The following is an 18,851-nucleotide window of genomic DNA, read 5'->3' on the forward strand; positions in this document are numbered from 1 at the left end:
AAAAACAAAGGAAAAACTTATTATAGTTGTTATCATACATTTTTTAACAGCGTATTGAACAAAAATCAAATTCATTCTTTTAAAATTCGTGTTACATCAAAACCGTGTAGTTACAAATTAAAGCTTTGTACCGTGTAATATCAAAACCATGTTGTAGGAGTACCGTGTTATACGAGGTACGCCTGTAGAGTCATCAAAAAGATCAGAAACATATTTATTTATATTTTATCAAAACTGTTCGACTGCATTGTGCAAAGATTTGTTTTTTCTTGTTCCATTTCTGTTTTCAACATCTGTGCATCTCACCTCAAAAGTTTTTGAGAATAAGAAAAAATATTTTTGCGTCATGTTGACCCATCACCTTTATCAACGAGCACTTCTTTAAAGAGGTCTGATCTCGTGTACACTATCTCGCTGTTGGATAACAATTATATAAACAATAAACATTTCCTTAGAAGAAGATAGCGTGAATGGCGGTCTTTCACTACACGCCAAGTCAGCCAGCCAGAGGTCATTTGAAGTTTCCCTGATAGACAAGGAATACGTACTGCACGTTAAGGGTTTAGAGAAAAACCATGAATCTTAAATCTTTTCAGGTCAGTGGTTTTTTTTTATTATAAACTTATTTTTTTATCTTTATGAATAATACAAGTTTAACTGAAAATGCTTTTAGAGTTCAATTTCTTTAATGTTGCACAAGGTCACCGTTAATTAAAAGACGGCTTAGCGTTTTAAATTAATGTTTGCATCTTAAAATATGATCATGTGTATTATCGAGTCACTATATTTATAATAGAAATTAAATACCTGATATTAATATGGTGACAATAAGCATTGCAAAGTAACTAGGAAACAAATTATGGTAAAGTTGTTAAATAAGTGCTTCCCAAGTTACTAAATAAAATAACTGATGTGGTTTTACATGGGATCTCTTACCTTTTTAAGGTGGAAGCGAGATTTCGATTTTTATAAATTTTATGTTTTTGGTGGGACGTTACTTTACAAAAGTCGCTTAAATTCAAGAGAAATTGATGAGCGTAGGAGTTTAATTTTCTCTTTTTTTCGCTAACTTTTCCATCCGTAAGAGTAAAAAAGAATAAACACTTGAAAAAAGGCATAATGTATTCTTGAAATATCTCTAAAAAGCGTCAAAAATAGATTTATAAATTCTGTAAAAAATGGAAAGTAATTAAACTGAAATAATTATATTGAGATGGGGAAATATGCATGTCGATCTGTTTGTCTCCCCTCTTCCCTATGACTTTGGAGGAAAGAGGACATTTTTTTTTGCTCGAAAGGTTTCGACCAGAATATTTCACTCCCACGTTTAATTTTTTCGTGTTGAACAATTTTATGTTCAATTTTGAACAGTCAGAAAAAAAAACAATATTATTTACCAGAAAATTTAAAGCGTACATAAATCCAAACTAAAAGGAGGATTTACTTCAAATAAACTTTGTTGAAAATTTGACCTGGTAGCCCTCGCTTACTAAACAGCACACAAAATGTCGTGTGGAGAACCTGTATGACCCTATCTAATAATTTTTGCTTAATACAATTTATAAAGTATGTCAATTTTAACAAAAGTTCCGAATCAACTTGTAAAATAGATATTTTTACGTTCAAAAAACAATTTAAGAGGCTTTAGACCGATTACGAGAACACGTTTTCAAGAAATATTGAATGTATTGCAAAAAATAAAAAAAGAAACGAAATAAAGAAAAAACGCTGAAAAGATGCATAATACATACACAGACTAAATTTTGCAGACATTTATCACATAGATAATTGTAGTTGCTTTTGTCTTCCAGTTGCTGATTTCCTTCCAAAAAATGAATTCGATTTTCCAGTCAAATCTGTTGAATTATTTACTCAAAAATATTGGTTTTTAAGTGTCTGGAGTTACTTAAGACCCCGCGTGAGTTCTCCTGGGTTAACGAAGAACAAATGCAACTTTGCGAGAATTTTTGAATTGCTTCTTTTAAAAGTACTTTTATCCTAATTAAAGAAGTTTCACCTAGTAGCTTAATCAATACTTATTCAACTAGTTACTCCGGGAGAAATTTAAATCTTTTTGAGTACGAAACTAGTCAGCAACTTTAAAAATTACTTTTAGTAAAGTGTGAGCCAAAAATGACCATTGTTCCTAAGGCAGGAACTAATTTTACTTTTTAACACCAAACGACGATTCTACATTGTAAGACATTTGAATGCAGTGCAAATGACAGAACTTGAAGAGATTGCATTGATCAATCACCATTGTATGCAGTAATTTCATATTTGAGGTGGAATTCTAATTCAAAAGGAAGAAAATATGTATTTCAATTTACAAAGCTTAAATTCTTTAAACATTGAGTTAATATACATTTTCTAAAATATTATTTATTTATATTTTACTAAATTCATGTTAGTTCTTTTAAATTAGTACAGTTAACAGATGAATAATTTTCCGTCGTACTAATGGTGACCATATGTATGTTTTCAAGGTGAATACATCCAAAAAATAAAATATACAAACTAATGTAGAAAGGTAATTTTCAGTGTTCCACTGTAATACATTGTTTTCAACATTACACATTGTGCTACTATATTTTTTTAAAAAAGACATTTTAAAATAAAAAAAAGTCATGACAGTGTTTATCGGGGGAAAAAAAGTCATGAAAAAAAAATCTTTGTTGCAATTTGTTTATTCGTAATTTCCTTGCAATTGAATTTCTTCCTTGAATTTAATATAGTATTACTCTTCAAGAAGTAAGTGCGTCGGTAGTGTGCGTATACCCCAGAATCAGATAACGTCTTCAAAAAATGAAGATAACGAGACACTCTCTAGCTAGGTGTTTCCTCTAAAAAAAATAAGTGAGTAATTTTTAAAGTGCTACCTAACTGGGAAAAAGGTTTTTCACATTTTGCGAGTAATTTTCACCTTTTTTCGAAAACTGCTTCAAAGCTGGCTCACAAGATACAATTTTGAATTTGTATCAAAAAAATAGTTTATTATATATATATATATATATATATATATATATATATATAGAAAACCTACACTTAATCTCCGTTAGACAAGGCGTTTTCATAATAAGGTAGTAACTAATGAGCTAAACTAAATTATTGCAAACATTATATGAACATTCAAGTAAATTTACGACAGTGTTTATTTCTTTTATTTAATTAAGAATTCTTCATTTTTGCAAGTAGTAAGTTCTAAAGTAGGTGTGGGGCACTTCTGTGGGCACCATCTGGGGACACATGTGAACCGTTCCCTTATCTTCTCCGTAATTTTTGTTTATTAGCGTAGGTATTATAAATATTAAAAAAAGCGTTAAGAATTTTTAATTACTGTTTTCCTAAAATCAGTATGTAAATTTATTGTTAATTGTTATTATTATTATTAAAGATTTGTTCATTTAAACTTATTATTATTATTTACTTTTTGAAATTTGTTTGTAACTGAATGTTTGGTCAAGAGTTTAGTGTTATATAATACTAGCCTTAAATAAAAAGACATAATATATCCATATAATTAAAAATTTAAGTTTAAAATTAATTTTGAAATTTATCATCATGTTCTATATGAAGCAAAAACACAATATAGATAGCAACAATCTTTACTCCATAAAATATTCTTTGTATTGTGTATTCTTGTAAGTTTTTTTTCTTGTCTATACAGTAAACATGCTACAAAATTTTAATTTCAGTGAGAAGAATTATCTATTTTGGGAAAAACATTTTCGTAATGACATAGTTTCTGTACAATAATCTGACACAATATAGGTTGCAAACCCTTCAATGTAATGGGTATATGCGCATATGTTTCATATCAAAGAGATTTTCGTGGAAATATGCTTTTCCTGCATTTTTGAAGCTTGTTCATATGTGCCCCAGACCTGTTCGCATGTGCCCTAGGGTGGTTCAAAAATACATGTAAAAAAAAAAAAAAGGTTCTCCTAGATACCAGGACACCCCTTTTTTTTACACTTGTGGATAGCAAATGTGCTGGAAGAATTTTAGCTTCCTATTTCAACTGAAAGAGGGTGCTCATCCCACCCCCCAAATTCCAACGTATGGGGAGGGACGTTAAAATAATACATTGAATTGAAAAAACAGTGCTACACATTATAATATACACTAATAATATGCATGTACATTGCAATAAAATAATCATTTACAAAAAAAAAAAAAAAAAACAACTGGGAAGATTACATTTTTTTTAAATTTTTGGCATTTTCTATGTTACGGCTAATGTTAAATTGAGGGCTCATTGAGCACCGTCTTAAAATTTGAGTAAGAAGTTAAAATTTTTACAGCATAATACTATTAGTAAGTCTAAAAAAAAAAATGAGGGGTGTCCTGGGCTCTAGCTGGAAAAAAGTTTTTTTCAACCACCCTAATGTGCCCCCCCCCCCCCTCGAGGAACATGTGGACGATTGAAGACATTTTAAAAAATCCTATTAAGTAAAGAAATCTTTACTTTTAAACATCTTTAAAAAAAAATCATGGCACAAAGAAAAGACTATTTAATCATGGAGACATCTTTACTTTGAGATATTGGCAATATTTTTTTTAAATAAAGAAATGAAAAAAAAAAAGAAAGTTCATATGTGCACCCCTTCCCCCAAATATCATAGAAGTCGTACATATATTTTTAATTGCGGAATCTCGTAAAACGACATGTTTGAATTTACTCGTCTCTGGATCAACTTTTTGTCTTTTTCATTAAACATATGCAGAAGACATAGCTGAGTTTTCTCTTGACCTACGTTAGGTCTTGTTTGTTATCATTCTTATTAATGACCTTTTTGTTTTTGAAATAAAGGCCTGCGGCTTAATTACTTCCTTTTCACCTTTTGTAGAGAGACCAATTTGCTCCACAGCAACAGTGCATCCGTATTTACCTCTTACTGATTTAGTGACATCTTCAGAACGCCTTTCGATAAGTCGTTTCATTAATCTTTCCCTTAATACAGGCAGATTTGTAATACCACGTTTGAGCGGGCTTCTCGAAACAAGTGTACGGAATATTTACCCAAATTTGATGCTTCAAATACGCTTGATTTGATCTTATTTTCCTTTTTCAAATGATGAATGAAAATTTTCACCATTAATTTTCTGTAGAATGTCACGTACTTTGCTTCTTTTTAGAGTTCCATGGTTGGAGCAATAATCAACAAGTAATTCCCACAAGTTCTGTTTCTGCGTGTAATCATGAACGTAAACGGCAAAACTAAAGATGAAAATGCCAAAATTCAGGCTTTCAGTGAAGCTATCTCAATGTGTTCCGTATCAAGCCATGGCACTCAAAAAAACGAAGCAGAAAGTACAACAATCCCATCAGAAGTAAGTGTAAATGTTTCTTTAAAAAAAAATTATTCTCTTTCTTCTTTCTTTCCGTTCCAGTGTTCCAACTATGTTTTTACGATTAAAGAATTGAATTTTTTTTTATTTAGCTATTTGTTCTAATGTCAAATACCGCTTTTATATATGCATTTTACACTCATTTGGGTGTAATTTTAGGGTCGAAGCATTACATAGTGGCCATATTTCAAACACTGTTTCGTGTCTTAAAAATCAATCGCATGACCTGAGCAATAATTGTTGTTGTTGCCTTGAACAAGCTAGGCTGGCAATTTGGAATGTCCAGGTTTCATTCGGATCTTTTCATAAGAAATGACCCTACAGAACTGATTTCTTTTTGAATATATTTTTTTAAAATTTCAATATTGTTAACTGTACCTTTTGTTTTGGCATTAAGCATTTTACAAGAAGTAAAAAGAACCAGAAATTGAGAATTTTTTTTTCTTTTCTTAATTATTTTATTTTTATCTTAAATATTTTTTATTTATTTATTTAGTTTTCTATCACATTCATGTAAAAATTATATATATATATATATATATATATATATATATATATATATATATATATATATATATATATATATATATATATATATATATATATATATATATATATATATATATATATATATATATATATATATATATATATATATATATATATTTATATATATATACTCTCATGAAACAAAACTGTTTTCTTCTGCATATACCAAAATTGAATGTTTACCCATGTGGGTTGTTTGTAAATGTTCACATAAATTATCTTACAATTTGTTAAAATTAACATTGTTGAATATGTACAAAGGGGTGGTGTATTTAATTTAAAAAAAAGTAGAAATGACTCTAACTACTTCCGGGTACCCCTCCCCCCCAGCTTAATTTAAACTACCTTGCGTATATTCTTAACAAACTTTTATTAAACCTATTGAAATAAAGCTATATGTTTACCTATTTTAAGAAAAATCAATATAATATTCATCTACTTCTATACTAATTAGTCTAGAAGTGCTCACTGCTCCTAACACTTTTTTTCATTATAACCTCATAATTTATTACCGTAATCTTTATATTTAAGCATTTGTAAAACTGTTCAATCTTACAGCAAAAAAAGGGTGAATAAGCGGTTTCATAATGATTTGCTTTTTTTTTTTTTGAATATTTTATTTAAATAATATATCATTGCATTTAATTACTGTTAAAAAATTGTACTTAATTTTTGTATATTTTGTCTTACAGGATAAAACGTTTACCCTGAAAATTTGTAAAAATGTGAAGATACATATCTTTAAGCCATTAATATCACTCAAATTGGCTCTTTTCTTGTGGTTTGGTGGTAAGAAATTATTATTCCTATCTGATTAGATATCTTCCAATTACATAGTCATAAGATAGTTATTTGTAGTAATGCATATTTTCTTTCTCTCCATCAAAAACCGAGTATAAAGTGCAAACACTTTGTTCTATATTTGTTTACTGTTCAACGAAAATAATTAAAATGAATAAATCTGTTATTGCTATTAATTGCACTAAAGAAACCGTTTTAAATCTAATAAACCTATGTAGAAAATATTCGAAATCAAAAATTTTATTATTAACAAGATTTAATTGACTGTAACATAGCACAGCTTGTCAGTCACGCCAGAAGTCTCTCAGGATTTGACCAGAAAAAGCCAGTTAAATCATGTAATGCACTCAAGTGTATGCATACACTTCGTTTTATTTACTCATTTATTGTATTTTCATTTTTACCACAGCGCTAAAACTTCCAAATAACAGGGGATTTTGGTAACGACATAAATGCAGAACCAATTAATGGCTGTATTCAAATAGGGATCTTCAGGGCTGGATCTTCTCCAAAATTATAAATAACGGTGCCATTAAGGGATTTTATTTAGCTCCTTATATGGTACTTACGCTGATGTCTTTCCAATACGGACCCCTCTCGGGAAAAAGAAAAATATAATAACTATCGATTGCGAAAAATCTGAATTAAACGAATGCTCTTTTGTGCCAAAGCTCTAGCCAAAAGCTACTTCACAAAACTGTTTTACGGTGACGAATAAACAACAGAATCAATTGCGTCAAACTATCGAAAATCCGCAATTTAGAAGAAAATTTTCAAACTTTACCTAAACCCTATGAATTTAGACTACGAAAAGAAACTAGTAAACGCAACATCATAAATCTTTTGTCGTAGGTAAAGTAGTAAACAGAGTAGGTAAAAACAGTCTAATGCTGAACTTTAATATTTTTTCAGAACTGTTTATTGTTTTAGATGTGCTACTATTGCCCCCAGCGATTGAAATGAACGTACACTATTCCAATGCAAAAAGTTTTGAATTAAAAGAAAAATACATTTTAGCATAATTAGCCAAATTTAACCACTACACCAAAATTTTGAATCCGAATTAAAAAACCTCCATTGCATGCTGAAATTAAGCTTTCATAATACCTAAAAATTCATTAAATAAGAACTGTCAGTTTATAAAGTATTTTCAACGTGAAAATATCAGTATATTTACCTGATTTTGAAAGTCAGTCGTCGATATTAGTAAATATGTCATGTCAATCATTTTATGTCATTTTTGTTGTCATTTATAAACTTAAAAAATATTAGTTGAATGTATTGATGGGGCATTCCAAGGTATTTTTGACATTTATGTAGAGTCCGTAACGTGACCTTTTTTGCCATAACTTTTTAATTTACTGTTTGATTAGCATATTATTTTATTTTGATCTTTTCCTACAAACGCACCAGCTCAAATTAAAATAATTTGCAAATCAAACGGTAAATTAAAAAGTTATTGCAATAAAAGTTTACGTTACGGAATACCGTGGAATGCCCCTGATGCTAATAGGGTTAACGGTAAATTATTTTTTTATCTATGATGTGTGATAACGATAGATAATTCAATCTTTGATTGAATGTTTTTAATTTTGGAGCCAAACGTAAGATCTGGTAGGGTAAAGTGGTCATAAAATTTAGGTTTTTCAACTTATGTGAATAATAAACACAAGAATATCTCTGAAACATTTAAAAATATATATAAATGTTAATTTCCCATATTAATAAATAACACATTGCACTGAATTTTAGACAAAAAAACAAACTCATTTAAGTAGTCTTCTGACATTTTCTTTTTCCTATGAGGCAGTGAGAAGCAAGGGGATGTAAGTGGACATTTTCAAGTTTTGAGTAAAATGCGTTGAAGGATAACACCCTAGGTAGGCTTTCATTGATTTTTGTTTCTAAATCATGCTGTATAGCAGTAACTACTAGCAGTATACTAGTACCATCTCTTGCCCTAAGACAGAGGAGAAGTTCACCTACCACTTGTACTGTTTATCTCCAAATTTTTAATTTTGCCACTTACATCCCCTTGCTTCTCACTGCGTCATATGTATTTATAATCTGGAGAAGGAAAAAGTGGTCATGGTTAAAAAAATAGATGAAACGCCATAGTAAATAACTATACTATTAAAAATACTCAATGCAGCTATTTCATTTATTTTCCACTTTTCAATTTCATTAATTTCATCAAGAAAGGTGTTAGAATTTTTAATGTTGACTAATTGTTATTTCGCAATTTTTTTTACAGAAATATATTAACAAAAGAATCTGCACAATATCTAAGTTGATAAAAGCGTACAGAACGAAACTATTTTTCTGAAGGAGAATTACAAAAAAAGAATGTTACTGTACTAAAAAAAAGAGCTTTATCTAACTTAGCAGTGTACACGCAATATTTCTAGATGTAAGCTCCTATGATTTATTAATATTTAACAGGGATTTTTTGAGATAAAATTTATTCCACTAGAATTAATTGAAAGCTGCTTTTAGTACTTAGAATTCAACAAACATTATAGGAACACAATCTTGCATTAATTTCTATCTGCATATATGGTTACCTTTAAAGCTATAAATGTTTATTAAAGATAATATTAAACTAATATATGTCTTATAAGTTAAGATTAAAGGATATTATAAGAAGGATGTATATTAAGCATAATTTATAACCCCTTTAACTCATCTTACTTTAGTTGTTCTACAATATTATGTAAAATGAATCCAGCTCAGCTGATAGCTGTATAGTGTTCTTGAGAGATGTGAGAAGCTTTTTGAGCAGTCGATCTGGTGAAAATTCTAATCAATAAAATTTCACTCAGAATTCTAAAGAGGTGTTCAGATTCTATAATGTTTCATAAGAAAATAAAACAAGTTTACTTCACTAAATAAAGTTTGCAAGGGCTCCAAATAAGGCTAAGTAAATCAATAAGGCCAACTCCTAATTTTTCTATGTAGGATAGCAAAAATCTGGATCATGGTTTTATCGTAATCAGAAAGCTTGACTGATGATAAAGCGTTATCAACAAACCATTCGTAATCAATCGGCAAAAGTGTAGCAACCGTTATTACAAAACGAAATTGTCTGATATTATTTTCCAGTAATAATAATTAAAGTTTATGTTATGTGTTCTGGCCATAAAGATATTGCTATTAGTTATTTCATTTTAATCTTTTAAGCAATAAATAATGTTTAGAAATATGGAAACATTCACATTGCCTCCCTTTTTTTCAGCTGGATCGATCATTAGGCCATTTTTTTCCACCTTTTTGAGACAAAGGGGTATGACATTACTGGAATTCTCTCTTCTTTATGCAATTACTCCTGTAGTACAAACTTTAGGACCAATTCTTTCTGGTATTGTAGCTGACAAATTAGGGAAATCAAAACCAGTTCTTGTGGTAAATATATTGCTGACAATAGCTGCAGTAGTGTGTCTGCTTCTTGTTCCAAGACTGAATTCTGATGATTGTGTCTCCCAACTGGTAAAACTCAAGTGCCATCACCAAGAATTCGACAGACTCGTAGCAAGATCGTCATGTGATATAACGATGGACAGCTTAAAGTTAGATTCTTGCAATGTCAATTGTCCAGAAAATGTCACCGAACAGTGCAAAGACAACGACAATTTAATCTGTGAGTTATTAGCGGGAGAACATCCCAGTAATTTTTCCCTATCGGCAAACGTTGACTTCTTTTATAAGAGACGAAGCAGATGTTATTATAATGTAAGTTCGGTTGCTTACAAAAATATTTCGCATTCTTGGTGCAACATTCCTCACAAAATGAACTGCAAAATTAACTGCACTCTAAATCCCATAAAAGATTGTTCTGATGAAAGAAGCAATAGATCTATACTTCTGGGGGCTTATTACGTCATTATTGTGCTGTTTTATACGTTTTTTTCGAATGGTTATCGCTTCATGGATGTTACATCAATGGTGCTATGCAAAGAACATAATTCTGATTTTGGTAGAGAACGTTTTTTCTCAATAATGGGCGTTTTAGTAATTTCTCCATTTGCTGGTTACATTGTAGACGCTACAACGGTTGAAGAAGACTCTAGAAATTATGAATCAGCAATGTATTTGTTCATCGCATTACTAGTTTTGTCATTGATAGCTTCCTTCTTTCTCAAAGTCCAAATAAACCCACCGGGAAAAAGAATGTTGAAGAAAACTTTAACCATGGTTAAAAATCCGGACATCTCCTCCTTTGCTCTTGTTGTTTTTGTGTTAGGAACTGCATGGGGTTTTACAAAAATATATTCATACTTGTTTCTGGAGGAGTTGAAGGCACCAAGCTACTTGATGGGATTAATACCAGCAGCAGAAGGAATATACGGTTTGCCTTTCTATCTGACATCCAACTGGTGGGTGAAGAAAATTGGACCTACAAATATTTTTATACTAGGTCTTCTTGGATATGTTATGCTATCAATCGGATATTCATTCCTATATGATCCATGGCTGTCCATAATAATCGAATCTACTAGTATTGTGACTTATCACTTGTTATGGGTAGCAGTGATATTATATAGCCATAGTATAGCTCCTGAAGGAATGACAGCGACTGTGATTGCAACAGCTGGAGGGATTCATTTCAGTGTAGGTAAGTTTGTAAGTCTCAGATATTTCGATATTGTTAAAATCTAACATACTGTTCCCTTATTTGGTGTGATGTCTTGCAGGGAAGGGCACCGGTAGTTTGATAGGAGGGACCATAATGAGCGCTTTTGGAGGAAGAATTGCTTTTCGAGTTATTGCTATGATGTGCCTGATATTTGCAGCGATGTATGCGATATATTTATATATCAGGCGAAGATTTTATAGCTAACGATTTGTAAGGAATTCAGGTAAACATTTATTTGTTTGAAGAATTTTTTACATGTCTTAACAATATTTTATTTCTACACTTCTTTTGGTACGATTAAGATTAACTTTCAACATAAAATAGAATGGATGTAATGTAAACGAAAGTGACAAAACAGTTTGACGTTGATTTGTTAGCATGTTATCATGCATAAATTTGGCGATGAAAAAGTGACGACAAAAGCACTGGGGTAAAGTGTCGGAATGAATTGAAACTCACATAAAACACAAAGTCATATATCTTAGATATTTATGTTATCAACCTCTATAAAACTGTCTTTCTTGAACTACTTGGGAGAGTTGACTATTGGGTTACGGCATTTGAAACAGATTTCTCTTTACTCTATTGCAGTTTTTAAGATTTGAATTTTGGTTTTCTGATACGTTTCAATCAGTATTTTATTGCAGTTGGAAAAATTTAACGCAGAAAAATGCAATCTAAACAATAACTTGAACTCTGATAATGCACTCGCTTTTATGCTAAACTTGAACTCTGATAATGCACTCTTGTTTATAATAATAATAATAATTATTATTATTATTATTACATTATTATTATTAATACAATTTTACAATTATTATTATGATATAACTATTGCATTACTACTACTACTATTATTATTATCATCATCATTATCACTATTCTCATCATTACTATTATTATTATATCATCACGATTATTATTATTATTATTATTATTATTATTATTATGAAATTAAATATTTTTGAGCTTTTGGAGTTTGTTTAAAATAACATTTAAAATATTTCTCTCTTTGCCCCAGGGCATGAAAAGTTATCGCTCACCGAAAAATGTAGTAAAATGTTTGAACCGATGAAGTAAAATGTTTCCCTACAATACAAAAAATTCTCCGATACACACTTTTTTTTTAGTGTCTCTTTTGTCTGCGGTATGCAATATCAATGCTATGCATCCTCGGGATTTCGCCTAAGACATGTTTCTAACATAAACTGGGGCACTGGAAAACAAAAAGCTGTAAGAGATCAAAATGAAATTTCATGACTAGTGCAAGAGAAAAAAAAAGAGTAGTTTTGTGGCACTGAGGTGTTGTCTTTAGTTCTGACAGATCTTGTTATCCAACATGACTCAGAAAAACTACTAAATATATATCTTTTTAGTTAAGCAATATAGGCTAGACCGACCAATAACTGAACAGCTTTTGATTTAGAAAAAAAGGTTTTTCGCAGTTCGATTGACAGTAGCATTTTTCTTCCGCATACAGTGAAACCTGTATAAGTTGACCACTTGCGGTGCACTACTTTAGCGGTCAACTTAAACGATACCATAACTTACAGAGGTTGAATTATATGATAAGATCTAATTCTGTGCCTGAAAATAGCGGTCAACTTAGACATGTGGTCAACTTACAAGAGTAGTCAACTTAACAGGTTTTACTGCATTTCCAAAAGGAAACCAGTGGAAAATGCTGTGCTTTTCACCTGGTTGGGGATGTTAATTCACTTGGTTGGTGGCCTTTTTGTTCTCACTTTATACCTTCGAAAGATCTGAAGCAGAACCGTAAAAGTTCTCCCAATTTTTATGAAATAAAGTAGTATATGCATTAAAATAAAATAAGAAATAACAGCGTCAAAAAGCACAAATTACAGATTGCTGCAGGCACATGTTTCGGTGTTACAAGGAACGCTTTTTTCAATGCAAAAGAAAAGAGCTTATGGATGAAAAGACATCCGACAAAAGGTGTCTGCAGTAATATGCAATTTGTGCTTTTTGACATTGTTATTTCTTGTTTTACTTTTTAGCGCAAAGGTATTTATCTTAGTATATGCATTAGTTGAAATACTTTAACTGTGCAAAATACTTCAGTTTTAAACGATGTCTCCTTCTCTTGCATATAAAATTATTTTACTAAAATTTTAGCACTTTCATTAAGAAAAACATGATTGCTTGCGGAACCCTTGTAAAAGTTCCATGAAACCAAGGGTTTCTCGGAACTCAGTTTGAAGATCTCTGGTTAAAAAAAAGTAATAAATTTTGTTTAAAAGATTGTTCGATATTTTCTTATTGTGGGTAACAAAATATATGTTTTATTGATTCTATTTTAAATGTCTTGAGCGTGTGCTGTTTAAAATGTTCAGTGTTAAAAATACATCTGATCTGCAAATAACTGGAATCATTTTATTATTTTAGAGGAAGACAGAAACCGAATCTCATTTGAAGAAAAAACAGTTACAGTTGCAGAAGTTGCTGATCATGAAGTCAGCGAAAATTGCCAGCTTCTATCAATAGAAGTTTAATGTAAACTGCAATGGAAAGTCTTGGGAAGTTTTACGCGGAATAATTTGAAATGTTTGACTCTTATATAACCAATAGTCAATATGTACATTTTCTACTTCAAGGATCTCAGCTATAGGGAAGGGTAGCCCAAAGCGCGTAGGTTAACGAAGAACATTTAAAAATTGTAGTTTTCGGATTTTTATCGCAACAATTTTGGTTTTGTTTCCCAGCAGGGTTTTTGAACTTCAAAATAAAAAGTGTGATTTTTGTATTATTTCAAACCCAATATTTATTTATTATTAAACATTACACTTAAAAATCCCGCTTTGCCCTACCATGGGGCCCAAAGTGGGTAAGCTTCACTAATTGTGATTTGGTACATTTGCCAATAAAACATGAAGTTATAAATGATTATAAAATAATTGACTACCTACTTGTCATTATAAAAAAATGTACATAAAAGTTGTACTAATCCAATTTAAAGTCAGAACATGTATTTATAAAACAAAGAAATAACTGATCAAATTAATAGATTAACTAATTTGCAATCCTAAAAAAAGTAACTTTTTAAAGTTATACTTATCCTATTGAAATAGAAAAGTCAGAACATGTGTCAAGAAAACATAAAATAAATATATGATTAAATCCTATATCCACTTTGCCCGAAGGCAAAATTCAAAAAAGAGACAAGCGACATAACCATCGTAGTTTGTAGGTAGATGGTGTCAGAATAACGTATTATTATTTACAATAAAAAAATAAGCTTGTCTTTGACTAATCACAAGTTATAAAACTTCATTTTTTAAATATTTAGGGGGAGAATATCAACTTGAGACTCCCAACTTACTCCAAATGTTCATGCTTTTAAACTTTCCCCCTCACTAGCCCTTCAGAAGAGTGTTAAAGACTAATATAATGCTCCTTTACCCTCCAAATAAAAATAATGGCTATGACACTGTCGAAAAAAAAAAAGAAGGGTGATGTCATTTCCAAAAAGTAGGATGTGTGGGGAGAAAAGGGTGAACACATTTGGATTCAAGGGGTCATTTTACTTAAGAATCTGTAAGAGTTATATCAGAAGCATTTTATAGGGATTTTTTTTTTCTTGCCGCAGAGTGTAATTAATCATCTTTAAATAGGAAGGTAAATGCGTTCATAAAATAATGCAAACCTTTCACGGACGTTCCAAGAAGAATTTACTTTTCAACGTACTTTGAAACTTTACCTATGTGTGATGAAATGATAAGTGTCTTGCAGGGCTTTCACAGCTTTTGTCCAGCCCCCCTTCCCCCATAAAGATTTGGGAATCTCAATAAAGTTTTTGGGTATTGTAGATGAAAACGATACATTTATTAACTATATTAACGAGGTAAGACCTTTGACTTTCACTAAAATATAATTTTTTGACCGAGTTATCTGGAATAGAGTTTTTTTTGGGCATTATCTGCAAAAAAGTTAAGAGATTGTCTTGGGGGAAACGCAAAAGCACTTTCAACTTATAAACGCGTTTGGAAGAAGAAATTGCGGGTTGTAATAACATTTTATATGCAGCAACGCTTTTGCTTTTAAAAAATTCTATTAATTTCGAAAACAGTGAAGCTAATATAGAATATTTGTTTAATCGCAGGAACTTTTCCAAATTCAGCTCATTAAACCAACTTTTAAATTGTAGCTATTCCACGACAAAAAGTAAAGGCTCGAGCAAATATTTTTGAATGATGTTATCAAGATTTACTTTTAGTATTTATTTTCTAAAATTAAAATTTTACTAATGTCAAGGTAATAACTACTCGTCCAAAGAGACATGAGTTACTTTGCACGAAAAAGGTCAATAAGTTCTAAATCATGACCCGCTTACTTTCCAGACGCGTGACGAAATTCAAAATCATCCAGCGATTTACAACACAATAAAACATTTTACATACGGCGGCCTTTGAAACGGCAATGTCTAAAGGCTTCGAACCACATTTGAAAAAAAAAATGTTGGGTCAAATATTTTTATTGTGCTCATTCTTCACTTACCACGCCATTTTCTTCCAGTGATGGCACGAAAGTGGGTTTTTATTCCGTGTTCCGGGAGATTTGAAATATCTTTCGAACCATGACGTGATACCTGAACGCACCGAATATGAATTATCACGCAGGTATTTCAGAGTATAAAATGTCAGAATCGTCTGTGATGGATCACACTCACGACTTTCCTATCAGGTGCTTACCAACATCAGAATGTTCTCAAAAATGCATGTCTCGATCGTAATGATGACTGTACTCTTCGCTGTGGTCTCTTCTGTGCCACCAAGTCGTCCTGCCCAACTTCAAGAGAAGGATAGACGTCAGATAGCTATTTCCCGCTCAGATAGAGTGGATCCTGATGTGCCTAACTATCCAGCCAAACCTTACCAGTTCGGATACGAGCTTGAAGATGGATTTGGAATGAGCCAATACCGCAGTGAAGCGTCTGATGGTACAGGAGTCGTCAAAGGCAGTTATGGGTACATGGATCCATTTGGAGTGTACAGAAAAGTGGAATACACCGCTGACGACAACGGATACCGAGCTGTAATACGTAGTAATGAGCCTGGAACAGCTAACCAGAATGTTGCCGATGCTGTGTTCATTGTTGAACCTCCTCCATCAGGTGTTGTTCAGCAAGACATCCAAAATGATATTTCACCAAGAGACAATAAAAAAGCTTGAGGAGTCAAAACTGTTTAGTGTGTGAAAGTAACAGTGCCAATAACTGGGTGCTAATTATGTAGTCATATTATGTTGCAGTTTATTGCAAGATCTTTCCCACGATGCTTTCAAAACTTTTACGACCAAAGAAAGACGCTGCATATGAGTGCCCTTCCTGCTTAAGAATACAGAAATGAAAAGTCACATGTGAAGCCCTGGAAAATCAAATGATTGACTTTAAACGATTTTCCTGTAGGGTGTTATTTCTCAAAAAAGTTTTAATGTATACGCGAGGTTTCACTCCCTTCCTCTCCCTTTTTTTCCACTGTGCAAAATGTACCTTTTGTGTAATTGTCTTTTTGGAATAAAAGAGCTTTAAAAACCATAATATGCTCTCTAACTGATTTTGTCAAAACATTATATCGGAAAGAAAAATGTTATAACTAAAAATTTATATTATGTTACATTGCTATAACTGATTTAGATTTCAAATTGCTTTTTAAAATATAGCAGTAAAAGATAAGTACACAAAACAAGAAATTACAGTAAAGAAAAAAAGTATAATACGAATGCATAAAATATAATCATACGTACTATATGAATCTTAGTTACGACTTGCATGCTTTTAGAAATTCAATTGAGGAATTGCAGAGTAAATATTTTGTACATCTAAAGTAAAGAAAGTGTCGTATCTATTAATAGTAAGGAAATTTAAGTGGAACTGAAGGAAACAAGAGAGTAACGTTAGCATCATTTACATTTTATGTTTACAAATATTGATTTTAAAGAAGATTTTTCGTTAAATTCTATTTGTTTATATCTAGGAAAAAGTGTAAACTTCATTTTTGAAATGAAAATTTCAATTCATGAAAGGAAAAAACAACTCAAATTACTTTTTTCTTTAAAAAAAGTTATAAAAATACTATTCAAAAATTAAAAACCAACGTTGTTTCAGCATGTGAGGTGAGATTAAAAGTTGCAGGAAACAGATGTCAAAGCATTTCATCAAGTTTGAAGCACAAAAATAAACACAGAAAACAAAGTATAGCTTGAAAATATTAAAATGTAACTTAACGGAAAGTAACATTCATTTCCGTGGTTATTATACAATAAATGGGTTACCTGCTGATATTTTGAAATTATTAAGAAATTTTATATCTATGCAAATGAAATTAAAAAAAAAAAAAAGCATCGCATTTCCGGTTCCATAAACGTTGTCTTACCACTAAGTTTCATTCTACTTGGATTCTAAAGACATAGGGTTAATTGTAACCCTTGGTTCTTACATTAAGAAAAAGTAATTAAATCGACACCTCTAAAGAACTGTCTCTCGATTGATATTCAAAACAATGTCGACATTCATTTTAGTTACCAAAGTATGCATTTTTCCAAAAACTTATGTTTCAGTAATTATGTCTCAGAATAGCACGAAATGTTTTTTACGATGAATTTAAAGCAAAGAGTAGGCTGCGTTGTGAAACCAACTATAAACTGGAAAATTTACTCGTTAATGCAAAGATTCCCAAATTTTTAAACATTGCCAATCTCACTGACTTAAAGGAATTTAGTCTATAGCGATCTGCTTCATCCTCGGCACGTTGTTTTCTGTTCTAAAGATCTCTGACACTCCTAAAGATTGTTTTACGTTTTTGTTCTGTTTAATATTCATCTTGGGATCACATTAAACGCAATTCCAAGTCAATGTTTCACCTGACGTTTTTACACAAGGAAAACGTGCGAATAAAAATTGAACTGTTATTATTTCTTTCTTTATGGTTCATTCTCCAGAAAACGTAACTTTTGAACGCAAATATTTTCAATTTCGAAACCTTTTGTGCCTTGTTCACGGAAATAAAAAAAAATAAAAAAACTTTTAATATTTAAAAATTGAAGCCAATTTAATACCAGAGCAGTAATTTTGTTAATTCTGCAAACAATCAGCTATTTTAATGATTAGTGGGAATATAATATTAAGCTCTCTTAATTAAAGTACGGCTTAATTAGTAGTTTTAAATGTATGTTAAAAATAGTATTTAGTAAATTTGAGGATATACTGGCAATTTATAGTTTTGGTAGAATGCCTATTATTGATGCATTTCCCCTCCATTAGTTATTTTTATCTCAGAAATAATGACATTGATAAGGTCTGTCACGGAGGTGAGATTCACTCCATTAATATAGGCCTAATCGATACATTTTTCATGGAATTTTTTTTTCTTCGTTGATACAATCTGCACATGTTAAGCATATGAAAACATGTTCACTTCTTTTTTTTTACATTCATTTACATCCCTGAAATTCAAGTTCACGGAGGTGAGAAGTCAGAATAACCGCACTAAGTTTATAA

The 18,851-nt window shown here is 31.0% G+C and overlaps 2 protein-coding genes across 2 annotated transcripts; both read left to right on the forward strand.

Moving 5' to 3' along the window:
* The first annotated feature begins 499 nt into the window (after window positions 1-499).
* Window positions 500-14,085, forward strand: LOC129223906 (uncharacterized). The gene is made up of 6 exons (XM_054858288.1): window positions 500-596; window positions 5,140-5,334; window positions 6,594-6,690; window positions 9,938-11,314; window positions 11,394-11,558; window positions 13,742-14,085. The coding sequence occupies exons 2-5, from the start codon at window positions 5,203-5,205 to the stop codon at window positions 11,537-11,539; spliced, it is 1,752 nt and encodes a 583-aa protein (XP_054714263.1). The 5' UTR covers window positions 500-596; window positions 5,140-5,202; the 3' UTR covers window positions 11,540-11,558; window positions 13,742-14,085.
* Window positions 14,086-15,449: 1,364 nt separating this feature from the next.
* Window positions 15,450-16,871, forward strand: LOC129223916 (cuticle protein 10.9-like). Its single transcript, XM_054858299.1, has one exon. The coding sequence runs from the start codon at window positions 16,055-16,057 to the stop codon at window positions 16,523-16,525; it is 471 nt and encodes a 156-aa protein (XP_054714274.1). The 5' UTR covers window positions 15,450-16,054; the 3' UTR covers window positions 16,526-16,871.
* The last annotated feature ends 1,980 nt before the right edge of the window (window positions 16,872-18,851 follow it).

Source organism: Uloborus diversus, chromosome 1 (genome assembly GCF_026930045.1).
Source record: "Uloborus diversus isolate 005 chromosome 1, Udiv.v.3.1, whole genome shotgun sequence".
NCBI lineage: Eukaryota > Metazoa > Arthropoda > Arachnida > Araneae > Uloboridae > Uloborus > Uloborus diversus.